This window comes from Labrus mixtus, chromosome 9, assembly GCF_963584025.1.
Source record: "Labrus mixtus chromosome 9, fLabMix1.1, whole genome shotgun sequence".
NCBI classification, from domain to species: domain Eukaryota; kingdom Metazoa; phylum Chordata; class Actinopteri; order Labriformes; family Labridae; genus Labrus; species Labrus mixtus.
Genome location: NC_083620.1, coordinates 4,112,602 through 4,125,947, shown reverse-complemented (window position 1 = coordinate 4,125,947; position 13,346 = coordinate 4,112,602). Strand labels below are relative to the sequence as shown.

Genomic DNA, 13,346 nt, shown 5'->3' with positions numbered 1-13,346 from the left:
TTTTATCATTGCATTATTTTTTAATAGACAAAGAATAAAACGTTAAAGTACAGTATGTTGAAGTACAGCGGCACCCACAGTGCCCCCACTGGAGTGGGGCGTCATTACAAGGGAAATAATTATTCTCTTCCCTGAATCAATATTGAATTGGGGAGAAAATAATTGCAATGCATTGATGAATCGATCTTTTTAAACAGCCCTACAGATGATGGTTTATACTTTATGTATCATATTAATGCTATTTAGTGAAATATTTTATTTTATTTTAAAAACATTCTTCTGCAATGTGTACTTCAAATAGTCTTAAAATATCAATTACCTTACATCATAAACATTTTGTAGTGTTTTTCAGTTTTCCCTGTAATCCAGTACCAAACCTGTGTGGATCAGAATTATCCTGATTAATTAGTATTACATTTATCACAATCCTCCCCAAAAGTTTGAAACCACAAAGGTTATGTCGGGATAAAAACCAGGATTGGATCAGACGATCTTTTCTGTTTTTTCAGATTTCGAGGTTGGATCCCATCAGATCGCTTTAATCCTGTTGTTGGTGCTAAATGAGCGCACAGCCGATAAAAAGACTCCGAGCCAGACTTACATTTTCAATAATACATTTTATTCCATTAAAGATTCTTCTTTTCTAATTGTACACTGGAATGTTAAGATTCCCCTTCAGAAGTTTTTGTTAAAAATGCTCAAATCTAGTCATTTTCAACCCCGCGTCCACACAACCGTTTCTAAATTGAAATCTGGGGAGTACAAATGAAAAAAAAAAAAAAAAAAAAAAACAAGAACATGAAAGACAAATGTTACATGTTGAGTAATGATGTACGGTGAGAATGTAAGTAAAGGATGAACAGAGTTTTACTGCATGATCCTTGCTCTGCTCTGCTGTGTGTGTGTGTGTGTGTGTGTGTGATGCTTAGACATTTTCTCCCTCCTCAGATCTAAATTGCGTCTTGTGGGATGTCAGATTAGGGGCTTGGCTGTTGTTTCTGGGCTGTGTTCAAAGTATTTTTGTGCTCGGACAGATTTGAGGGCTGATCCCTCTGACTTAAATGGACCAGAGAAAAGCAGAAGGTGAGGAGTGGCTGCAATGGTGTTAGCGAGAAAAAGAAAAAGAACAGATCACAAGTCTGATGCGTCACGTATGGACTTGTGGGTAACTTTGCAAAAGTCCTGCTCTTCACTGTCAAAACTTCAAAAACACCCAGATCAGATGAGTGGTAAACATGAAACAAATGATACTTCAGAGAGTAAAAAAATACTAAAAATAAAAAGGACCGATATCGCTGATGCTAACCGCAGACAGAGCAGACGAGCACAGAGCCAGATTTTCATTCAAAGTTCCTCAGGGAGAGAGAAAAAAAGATATCAATAATCAAATCACAATGGATTAAAGAGGCCTGCAATGATTGACACGGCTATAATTCTGCACTCATGGACAAGAGAATCTGAAAATTAAAGAAAGAAAGCAAGAACCCCTATGAAAGATTTATCAATGAAGGATGAAGAAGACGAGTTTGTGGAGGATGCTAAACTACCAGCGCTCATCACATCGTGGCCTCAGGATGAAGACGACCGCCGCAGTCATCCTCTACTTACTCTGAAGTCCTCTTAGCAGTTCTGCTCAGCCAACACAACAGCATCAGTGTGTGTGTGTGTGGGGGGGGGGGGGTTCTGTGTGTGTGTTTGTGTCTGTGTGTTGGTTTGTCCTGCTCAATTTACTCTATATATAGATGATCCTCTCTCATACAAACATATAAATACACCACCGCTGCCCTGCTCCGCCACGAGAGGAGGCGTAGTCCTGTCGATGTACACAGTCTCTGAAATAGTATACAGGGTGGGCAGGCAAGAAAATCTTCAATCTCTCTCTGTAGCGTAGATTTGGACTTTATTTCCCGTTGGTGATTTTTTTTTTTTTTCTGCTGATTTTGTCGTTTTCTCTGAATATCTTTTTTTTTTTTTTTTTTTTTTTTACAGGATTTCATATTTGTCAACAAGAAAGGAGGTTTCTGAAGAGAATCTAACGGAGCCGTCGCCGTCTACGTGAGTCACTTTGGTAACCTGGAAAACAGGAAAGAAGAAATGAAACAGTCAGCATGTTAGGTAAAAAGCAGGTCAGACACACAAACAGTACAGAGGTAAACAAAGAGTAGAAAAAACTATTGAATATTTAAACTGTTGCTTAATGTCATTAAAGGTTTACGGTTTGCCATTTTAGCACAAAACATTTATTTTCCTGCATTTTGATAGATTTTTTTGAACCAATTTTATACCAATGATCAAGTCTTGTGCCCTTTTTCTCTTTTAGTTTTCATCTGGCAGCGTTTGATATCAATGTTAAGAATGCATTCATGTTTTTATGCCATTGCATTATGCACGGAAATAAGCCACATTAACCTGATTATACAGTCAAAATACTATTTTTAATTTTTTTTAGAAAAGCAATCGAGCTCTTCGTCCCTGCTGACATCATCACCTCTATCTGTTTCTGTCTGCTTGTAGAGTATGTGTCTGATCCTCTCACAACCTTTATCAGCAGTACATTTTATAAAGACCCCCAAACAACACAACTCCATTTAAAAAAAATAAAATAATGATAATCTTTTCACAACAGGTGATCCTCGTAGGGAGGCATAATTTAATTATGTATCAAAACTATGAGAGTTCAGCAACCAGGGACACAAAACGAATAAAACAACAGCACAAGTACCGTAAAATATGATGTATAAGACTGACTTCAGTGGGCTGCGTCCTATGTAACGTTATGACCAATATACCAGTATGATATACTGGGAGAGGTATGTTATGGTGCTTTTATCTATCTTAAGCTTCTTCACAGACATGTGCTGTCATTACCACAAGTGCAGCTGCATCAATCACCCACTGCACGCCACCTGACGTGATTGGAGATTATTGTGAAGCGGCGGCTTCAATGTCCAAATGCTGGGATACATCGCCCCCAGACCAGACTGGTCCCTCATGAGGTCATAAACGTGGATTTAAAGATAACAGGGCTACACTGTTCAGTAAAATAAAGCTTGTGGAGTGCTGGTTTGATTAAAAAGCCTCCTCAATTAAAGACGACAAGTTACAAGAGGAGGTGGGCAGAGAGACCCTCGGGCTGTAGGTCTGTAGTTCACAACGATCAACATTACCGGAAGCTGAGAGCTCAACGCTGTGCAGGTAGCTAGCAGGATTACGAACTCCACATAGTGAAAACAGATGGTTCTAAAAGAGCCTCACAAACTGCACGCCTTGGACTTTGATAAAACACTAAGGAAATCCTCACGCAGAAAGACAGTTTGAACCTTTTCACTCCTTTTCACAGAATAGACTGCATTTTATTCACCGGTGAGATTATATTCTGGATTTTACGGTAGTTTATTGTAGACCTTAAATAATGTGACAACCTTATTACTGGCATCATAACATAAAAAAAAGTAAAAAGTAGACAAAATTGCAATGGACTGATCAGGTATTGAGACCCCCCGACAGGACACACTTGTCTGCAGTGACCCACCTGGATGTCGCAGTAGTTGCGTTTGGACACAAAGGACAGGTTAATGGGGAAGAAGTCGTTGGGCTGCCCAGCGACGCTGAACTCAAGGCTGCCGGTCTTGTTGTTGGCATCAATGACAGGTAGGCACCACTCGAGGACGTTTCGCCTGCTGTCGTGTTTGTACTCTCCATCCAGATCGCCGATCACAGGAGCTCCCACGCCAGACCTGCAGAGGGGAACAACAAGATGTCAACACAAACAACAGTACACACACAACAAGTTAAGGTAATGTGAATAAAAAGGTAATCTCTGCTTTTTAAATAGATTTACAAACCTGTTCAAGTTGCACGTGTTCACATAATATAAATAGACTTATAAACCTCTGTTTTAGCACTGCAGCATTTCTAAATCTGTAGTCTGAGTACAAGTAGCCTTGTTATAGTAAATAAGTAGTCTGACATCCAATCATGCAGCACAGCCCATGAGAGAAACAATGATCCTCTTGTGATTGGTTTTACAGAATCTTGTTAATCTAATTAACTGTAGTGGTCACACGGTAGTTTCAGTGACAGCCATAGAGTCTGTCTGGTAACCATAGCAACAGGAGACAAAGGGAGAGGCTCTGATGCTGACGGATCACGCCGAGCTTCAAACACACATACAAAAGTAACAGCATCCTAATGTACAGTCACATTATACTGTTTTTTATTTTACTTTATTTGGCTATCATGTTCTGAACCTCAGCGACATCAAAGCTGGATACAGCCCTCGTTAGGAAGACTCATGGAAATGAAGCGCTAATCGAAACCAGACCAAACATCGTCGTTTTGTTTCATTTTCTCTCTTTTTTTTTTTTTTTTTTTTAAAATCGCTAGCTGGTGGCTAACGGTGTACTGAGCTTTTAAGTACACACAAAGTCTGCTCATGAACACAAACATGATAACATGGCTCAGGGCCATTTAAAACCGGATGAGATCAATTTCAAAACAAACTGAATGAAAAGAATCATCACATATTTAAGCCTGTAGATGTCCTGAAATTCTTATTTCACTGAACAGCTTTTTACCGCCCTTTAAAATGTGTTATTTTAAGGATATCCATGCTTCATGTGGTTCACCTCTAAACGACTGTAAATCCCGACATCTGCATTTATCCTGAAGAATCACATCTCTGATTGATAAATCTGATGATAGCGGATGGGTTCTGGTATTATATAATGACAACCAATGCTTGCAGAAACGTTGATGGAAAGTAATAGAAGGACTACAAATGGACAGAGCCAATCATGTCCCCTGCCTACAGATTTCTGATTCCACAGTCAGACTCTGTTCACAGAGAAATGTGTTCAGGAGGAATTCATCCGTTCACCAGATGTACTTACGGTACTGGGATGCTGATCACCACATCGTTGAGTTCGAGGCTTTCCTCCTGCAGCTCGTATTCAATGTTGACATCACAGCCAGTACCGCTCTCTGAAGGCCAGCAGTTTACTGTGGCAGGAGGAAAAGTCAACCAAGTGGTTAATATGAGAGTCTTTACTGTTTAATTACAATCTGATAATCTTATGATGGTGATGCTTCACGCTTCAGGACTTACTGGTTAGAGGTATGAGGGACTCGTCTGTGGTCTGTAGTCTCCACTTCAGCACGCCGACATCGTTGTTGAGAGGGAAGGACTTCTCTGGGTTCTTCAGTCCGATCACTGAATCAGCTGTGAACAACTTCTTGTCAACGTTGGGATGTGTCTGAGAGGACGAGACAGAAACACAACTTCTTAAACTCAGAGAAACGCATGTTTACAGACAATTTGGATTCCTTGAAAATACAGAAAAGGGGGTCAATAGATTTTAGGGAATATTTTTTAGTTACAAGCGTTTGTTCCCCGTCCAGTTTCTTTCTGTTGTTTGTGTGAGAATTTGTCGTAATTCCCTCCCCCTCCCTTGTCTTCTTTTGTTCATTTCAAGTATCCTTTTTGATTCATACAGTCTTCATTTTAGGGGTGGCTGTGGCTCAGTGGTAGAGTAGGGCATCCACAAACTGAAAGGTCAGGGGTTTGATCCCCGACTCCCTCAGTCACAAGCAGATGTGTCCTTGGGCAAGACACTTAACCCCAAAGTGCTCCTGCTGCTTTGTCTGCGTATGAATGGGATTAGTTAATAATACTGATGGACACTTTACACAGCAGCCTCTATCATCAGTGTGTGAATGTGTAGGTGTGACCTGCAGTGTAAAAGCACTTTGAGTAGGCCGATGAAGAGGGCCATAGTCCACAATCAACTCCCTGATCAACTCTATGTGAAGGAGATGTGTTGCACTGTGTATTCAATTGCACTTAAACTAATACGCCCTTTATAACCACTTTGCTCTCTCTCTTTGTCTCTATGCAACTCAACCACCGCTGCTCTCTCTCTCTCTTTCGCCTGCGGGAGCTTAAGGTTAAAAGGTTAACCATAGATGTGTTTTTTTTTTTTAAATCTTTGCTACTGTAGATTATATTGTTTTAAACCACATTAGAGAATCTCATAAAAAAACATTATTTGATCATGCAAGTACCAGCTACACTGCTGCATGACATTTTCCCAAACAAATGTTAAAATATGTGATGTGTACCTGCAGCTGGAGTCCTTTGTTGTCATTATTGTTGATTATGAGGCGGATACGTCCGTTCTTATCGTCTGTGACCCTGAGCGTCACCAGACCAAGCACCTCCATGTTCTGTAGGCCGCCGTCACGACCGCAAGTCAGCGAAATCTTCTCCTCCACACGCAGGTGTACACTGGAGGGGAATCAAAAACAGTAAAGAATCAACAACAACAAACAAGTTGGCAGCTGACATATTAATATTCATAAAAAGGTTAGCAACTATGCTACATGGATCAAGTGTTTCTCACTGTTGGCTAATAAAGTGATTTGACTACAACAAGCTTGCTGATTTATCAGGATGAAGTTATCCACCCAAGGCAGTAGCTACCTAGCATTTTGTCTGTGTTAGCAAGTAAGCTAGGGTAGCAAACAATCCCAAATGTAGAGGTCAGTAAGCCATAACAAACACTGAGGCATTAATAAAAACAAACCATTGCAGAGGAACAACAAATATTTTCTTTGTATAAATGATGATGATTGGTCCGTACCTCTCCACATTGACTGGTGGTGGTAGAGCTTTGGATACATCTGAGCCTCTCTTTCCTGAGGAGGGCATGATGGTTTCACCTTCAGACTTGAGCTTGTCAACAAAGTTGTCCACCTCTTTCCCTTTAGCGCCCAGTTTCAGGGCCTTACTGGGTCCACTTGGTCTGAAAAGAAACAAAAACACCATTTTTGAACTGTGGACAAAAAAATACACAAATACTTTTGCCAACAAATTAGGTTTATTTACATTTCCCTCTGCTTCTATTCTGAAATGAAATAGTTGAATATTTGCCATTTAATAGTTGACACATCAGCTTACTGATCAACTATATACTATTTGTGCCTTTAATAATTCTGATGTAGTTTTCTGTCTTTTGTTAAATCGTTTAGTATTCAGACACATTTTCACACAATGATAGATGCATTTACTTTAATACATCAACAAACGTGTGTACTTTAATATTTCCTGTGTTTCTGCAGTATTATAGGCCTGCAGAATTCCCAAAGCTGTGGTTTAATACAAGAGGCCAGTGTTTGGTTCACATGTTGATGTGTATGACATTACTAGAATTACTTTAGTTTTGTTCATGCACTTTTAAGAATGTCAAAAAAATATGAAGATATAACTACAGTCGAGAATACGATAAATGTTTGATACAAAGTGAAGTGAATTTCATTTTTACTGTAGAACAGATTTTAGAGGGAACAAGACAAAGTTTTAATGGCAGACTGAGTGTCCTGTAACCATAGTTACTAACTCAGACCTGTCTGAACTGACCGCAGGGAGGAGAGCTGCTTTTCTCAGACTGAGATCACTTTGAGCAGCATCCTCAGAAATGAATGAATTCCTGATTCTACTGTTAAATAATGCTGTTTTTTTTTACAACAACTTAGGTCGGTCTTTGACAGCAGAATGTTAAATGAAGTCTCCAAAAAAATCACAACTCTCATTTTATAAAAAAAAGTTCCACTTCCGATTATTTTATCACAGCAGGTGAGCCTCGAGTGGGGAGGGTTGTCATGACCACGCAAAACAGAAGAGAGCAGTAACGAGCTGCATTAAAACCATTAAACAACGGCATTAGAAGGTTCACATTTAACGTGAAGACGTCTCACTGAAATCAATGCATTTAAAGAGAGAAGTATCAATGGACCTCTCTGATCACCTGCAGAGCAACTAGGGCAGATGACGTGCGAGAGCGTACATGAACAGAAAAATGCAAAAATTGTCAGAAAATATAGCCTACTTGGGCAGCCTTAATTATAACTGTACGGCCCGTCCAGGTATAATCTGTTGTTGAGAAACACTTTCATTGAAAATTAAATTTTCAGGTCAGAAAATCCAGAATTTTTTGATAAATCCAAAAGATTTACATCCCAGATAAATGTCCACCATGTGTTTATTTGGGGAGTTGTACCTGACAGGAGCAGGTGTGATCTTGGGCTTCTCAGGCTCGACGATGGTGTCTGTGATGATGGACCCTGAGGAGACGCTAGTCATGCCGCCGCTGCCGAAGCCGCCAAAAGCTGGAACCTTCTTTCCAGAGCGCTCGGCGTCTCTCCGAGCCTGTTGCAGCTCTTTGGCCTTCCTCCTCATCTCAGCCTTGGCCTCTCTTTCCTGAGTCTGTATATTAAAAAAAAAAAAAACATTTAGAAGTTTCAGATGATGATGCTAACACACTGAGGGCATAGCATGAATCATTGTAACACGTGTTTTTATAGAAGCTAACTAGTGCAGTCAAATGAGCTGTGCAGAACTTTAAGATAGTTTTTATAAATTAACATTGCTTAATCTGGTCATCAAGCATCCGAAGTTGATCTTATCCAACAAACCAGACGGATACAAAAGAATGATCTCACCTCTCTGACAGCACGGAAAACCTTCTCCTCGTGGGAATCCATCTCTGTGAAGGTTCGAATCTGAGCCAGGTTCACGTTCTCTCTGTAGCCCAGTGCCACGATCTCATCAAAGGCGAAGATCAGGTCGAAACAGTGCTCTGATATCTCGCTCTCTTCCAGCACACGACAGTATTCTGGGATCTGGCGCAGTAGAGGAGAAATGGACGATCAACCCAGAGCGAATATTGTATTATTTAAAACAGTCTGAGTAAGACGGGACATTTTAGAAAAGTGGCTTAAAGTTGGATCATTAAGACTCCACTGATCATGACGTGTAATAAACTGAATATACTGGACTATCCTGAAATGAGATCGTGAAATCATTGTTTGTTTTTGCTGTTTGCTTGCAACTTAAATATGTCAAAGAAGGGAAACTTCAGCAATCCTTTTACTAACACAGCCTAAAGTTTCAAGCTTTGTGCACTAATATAGATTTGAGACTCGGGGTGACACTGAACTGATTGTAATCTTTCTTTTACCAACAACAAATAAATCATGACAGTAAGTGGAGGGCTGAAGACTGGTGGTGCTAGCACTGCTAACGTTAGCCACACAAAACACATTTGAAATTGCAATGCGCTTTGATCCGACTTGGCCAACACTGCTCATCATGAAAATTACTGCTAATATACTTCAGAGTGTTGTTCTTTTACTTTAGACGAGTCAACTATCTAAATTAAAATTTCTATTTAACTGACTGGGAAATTACTATTCACAAACTTTCCCAATTAAGACAACACGTCACTGAACCATAAATAAAGAAAATATTATTCCCACTGCCACTGTGAGGATTTTAACATGATATCATACTAAGGGCAGACACAATCGTTTCCTAAGCACAGACAAAAACAGCTCCATGATTCCTCACCACACGAGAGAAGAGTCTGAGTGTCTCCAGGTCCTCCAGGATGTTGCTGTTCTTGGTGGTGATGAGGACCATGTAGAGTTTCTCCAGCGGCTGGTACACATAGCGAACACTGTCTGTTTCCACAAAGGTGTGCTGCTTGCCCGTGTTCATCAGTTTAGGGAATGCAGCCAGGAGACCTTCGATGCGTGTCCGAGTCATTTCGACAAACTGCCGTGATACGATGGCCTTGCCAGCCTTGGTGCACACCGCCGCTGCCAACAGCACCTACAAAGAAAGAAGAGACAGGAAGTTAAATAAGTCCACAAGTAACTCTTTGGATCATCTCAGTTCCCAGGTCGAGAAGTCCTTCTTCAATCTTTGGTGTGATCGCCACATATTTACTTGCTAAGAATAAAACTAAGTCATTCAAGCACAGTGTCCATTGTTTTTTTGCCCTGGCAACGCCCATTTTCTATTCTTTTTAATACTGCTCTCACAGCGCTCAGTTGAAACCAGTTCATCTAATGGAGCACTGCTGTGCTTGTCAGTGTCACTTTTCCTTCAAATCCAATCAAAATCAAAAAGGTGCCAATCTTCTGATAGCAAATTGTCATCAACAATAGCTGAAGAGAAACTCTGGTTCATCTTTTTCCCAGGGTACAGTTACCAGGTCTAAAGCTGCTGCAGATACCAGGAGGACATGATTCCTTTATATTGTTTTCATTTTCTTGGTGGAATAATTTTATATAAAAGCAAATATTAAACATAAGGATCAACTTAAAACATGCCGGATGGTCATCATTACTGAGGGAAGCGGCAGTGCAGCCAGACAGACTTTCGTAACCTAGCAACAGTAAGTGCAGGTGAGAAGCGTACTGATTATGAGGTTGTGTACACTGCCCTGATTCATGTGCAGAGTTTACTAAAATTCCACTATGAATTTGCTTGCTGTCACTACTATTAGGTTTGGAAATGAGGGTTCTCTGGTTCGAATTCCCACGGACCAAGAATGTAAATTGGACTTGTAGTTGTAAAGTTGCAACATCACAGTAGTGCCTATGTTCTCTTGAGCAAGGCACCAAACCCCCAACAGCCCAGGACACCAGTCCCTGTGCAGCCCCATCACTCTGACATCTCTCCATTAATGCCTGTTTGTGCTTTTTTAGCATGTGTGTGTTTAGCATGTCTGACAATAACACAGAACATGAAATTTCCCTCTGGATTAAAAAAAAGTGTATAAAAGTGTTAATTTATTCAGCAGAGTCTGCATTTAATAAAAAATATAAAAATCCTAACACTTTATGTCAGAATTATTAATATTTCAACATTTGAATTCCCTGGCTAGAGTTGGCCCTGATAGCAAAGCTTTATAATTCTTAAAGTATGACCTATAGACCAATTTGGAGTTGATGTCATGATAATGTCTCAGCAGTAGTGAAAGCAGAAACATGGAGAAGCAGGCCAGATCCCTGGTATAGGTGAAAAAGGACTGTGAAGTCAGAACAGGAACACGGGAAAAAAAACACACGACCTCCATTGCATTAAAATACTGTAGTCAGGACGCCCTTTGAAGCCAAACGCAGACGTCTAAACAACGTCCTGTATGTGTTCTATGTCTTTGTGGCTTGCTCTGCAGTATGTCAGTCCTTAATACACAAAATCCATCTGACAAATCTCAGGATTCAAACTCCTGGCCTGGGCATGGCTGTGAATTACAATAGTGTGTGCATCGAAAGAATTGTAAGCCTCGAGTCTTTCTTTGGTACAGACGCTTGGTTTCTCAACAAGGTATATGAAGATGTACGTCCACAGTAACTTTGACCATTGAACAGGATCCTTGACCCACTAAACCAACAGTGAGTACGGGACTGGAAACCTCATCCCATTGCTCAGTATTAACTTGTCACTGTAAGACAACTTATCGTCTGCTACCAAATAAATTAAAAATGATTGGAGAAGGCGTCCAGATAGTCCATATCTTTCTGCAAACTAACTACAAACACAACATCACTCTATACAAACAGAAACATGGTCTATTATTGCATTTTACTATTTCAGAAAGGTAAAGTGTATGTCCTTCGTTCTGATATTATTTCTTAACTGACTGTACGAAAAAAAATCCTTGGTTGTAAGAGGTTAGATTTTCACCAATAATTCTCTAAATATGGATATTTAAGAGAGAATTAGGCGAGGTGTTCTCATCACCACTGCACTGTTTTAGATAAACATAATTTACTAAATTTTCATAATTTTGTTCATTTTAAAAATGCATGTTTTATATATAAAATTTTGCACGGACTTGCTCCTCCTCCTTTGAAGGACTTTATAAAGCTGAAGTCTGCCAGTGGGATCGGCAACAGGGGCCACAGCACAAGGAGACTGTGAGGTCCCATACAGACGCACTACATTCAAACTGTTCTGTCAGTCAAAGGAAATAAATATTGGAATATTCTCCCACTCACAATAAGAGACTCACAAACATATGCAACCTTCAAAACACACCTCAAACAGTGAATAAAAGAAAACCAAGTCTGTGACCACCTTTAACCTTTAACCTCTATTATTGTCTTGTGTCACTTGTGCCTTTGTATTTGTATTAGGGCTGGGTGATATGGACCAAAACTCATATCTTGATATTGTTTAGCTGAATGGCGGTACTCGATATATATCATTATGTATTTTATTAACAGTGAAAACACATAACACAAATAAACTACCTGTTTGTGAATTTAAAAAGTAATATTATAAAATAAAAATGTTCCTTAAATACAATAAAAGAGAGAGAGAGGAGGATCAGGGTTAAGAGAGACAGACAGTCAGTCATCATCAGTGAGATGAGAAAAAGGTGACCTGGCACCTCTGTAACGTTATTTTAATGCAACATAAACTATATCCATATTAACGATATTGTCTTACCCTATATCTTGTTTGAAAATATATCGATATATCTTAAAAACTCGATATATTACCCAGCCCTAATTTGTATTTGTATGTTATTTGTAATTTGTCTTTCTCTGTTACCTGCCTAGGGACAACAGTAACTGTAATTGTTACAGCTGTTCATTAATATGTCCCTAACAAACAAATAAATAAATAAAAATCACACTGCAGTCAACAGCAGCTCTGAGGGTACACACAGTTCAGGTACACTGTGTCAATAATAGTGAATTAAGTTACATAAACATGTCAGTGTGGTTTGTTACAGGAGACTTAGTATTAATGTAGGTTTCTCTGTTAACTGGATGAAGGAAGTGAATTCACTCCACGTTGACAAAGTTAGAAATGAAAGACAGAGACTATCGATCTGCAACTTAAAGGAGAGATAACTTTTGTAGTTGACATTGACAATCAAGAATACAGGATGCAGCAGACAATGGCATACAATGATGATAATAACACATATACCTATGACTATGATTTTCAGTGTTCAGTGTTGCTCATGAATCTGACAGCAGGTAACGTTAGCTCGGATCAGGCTAGTGACAGGAGCTAAAGCTAGCGCTAAGCTAAGTGGACGTCAGCAATGTCTGCACACTCATTTACCGCCTACTCACTTTAAATTTCAGTCTGTATGTTAAAAACTCGATTAAATGTTTACCTGATGTTCGCAACCTAACAAAAGGTTAACACTGACAGTCGGATGACAGATGTTATTTTCTAAATCTCGATCTTGAAGAAGCTAGCCTGCTGCCTCTTAGCTTACCTTCCATGTTAGCCTGTGTTATTATAATTGCTAGGCCCGATTAAAGCCAAAGAAATGTGTACATGTTTGACCGTCACTCACCATTTTGGTCTCTTTCTAGTTAACGACGATCTTCCGTGTCCCGTGTTTTCTTGCTTTGATGTTTTTAAGTCACTCTCAGCTCGCTCGGTGCGAATAAACAGCCGATCCCAAGTTGTGTGATTGTTAGCTGTTAGCGTCAATATGGCAGCAGTGCAGAGCCACGTCTCCACCGGAAGT

At 39.7% G+C, this 13,346-nt stretch overlaps 1 protein-coding gene across 1 annotated transcript; it reads right to left on the bottom strand.

Moving 5' to 3' along the window:
• Positions 1 to 597: 597 nt before the first annotated feature.
• Positions 598 to 13,346, bottom strand: LOC132980092 (coatomer subunit delta). Its single transcript, XM_061046012.1, has 10 exons — positions 13,170 to 13,346; positions 9,407 to 9,670; positions 8,500 to 8,679; positions 8,058 to 8,263; positions 6,642 to 6,803; positions 6,121 to 6,286; positions 5,108 to 5,255; positions 4,893 to 5,001; positions 3,533 to 3,737; positions 598 to 2,073 (listed from the first exon to the last, which is right to left on the bottom strand). Exons 1-10 carry the CDS (start codon positions 13,170 to 13,172, stop codon positions 1,984 to 1,986), a joined length of 1,533 nt encoding a protein of 510 aa, XP_060901995.1. The 5' UTR covers positions 13,173 to 13,346; the 3' UTR covers positions 598 to 1,983.

What these genes read in the sequence shown, in the direction of transcription:
- LOC132980092 (XM_061046012.1), bottom strand. An exon ending in ATCACACCTGCTCCTGTCAG is followed by an intron (nt 6,804 to 8,057) that starts GTACAACTCCCC and finishes GTTTCTTTTCAG; the next exon opens with ACCAAGTGGACCCAGTAAGG. An exon ending in GTCCCTCATACCTCTAACCA is followed by an intron (nt 5,002 to 5,107) that starts GTAAGTCCTGAA and finishes CTCCTGCCACAG; the next exon opens with TAAACTGCTGGCCTTCAGAG.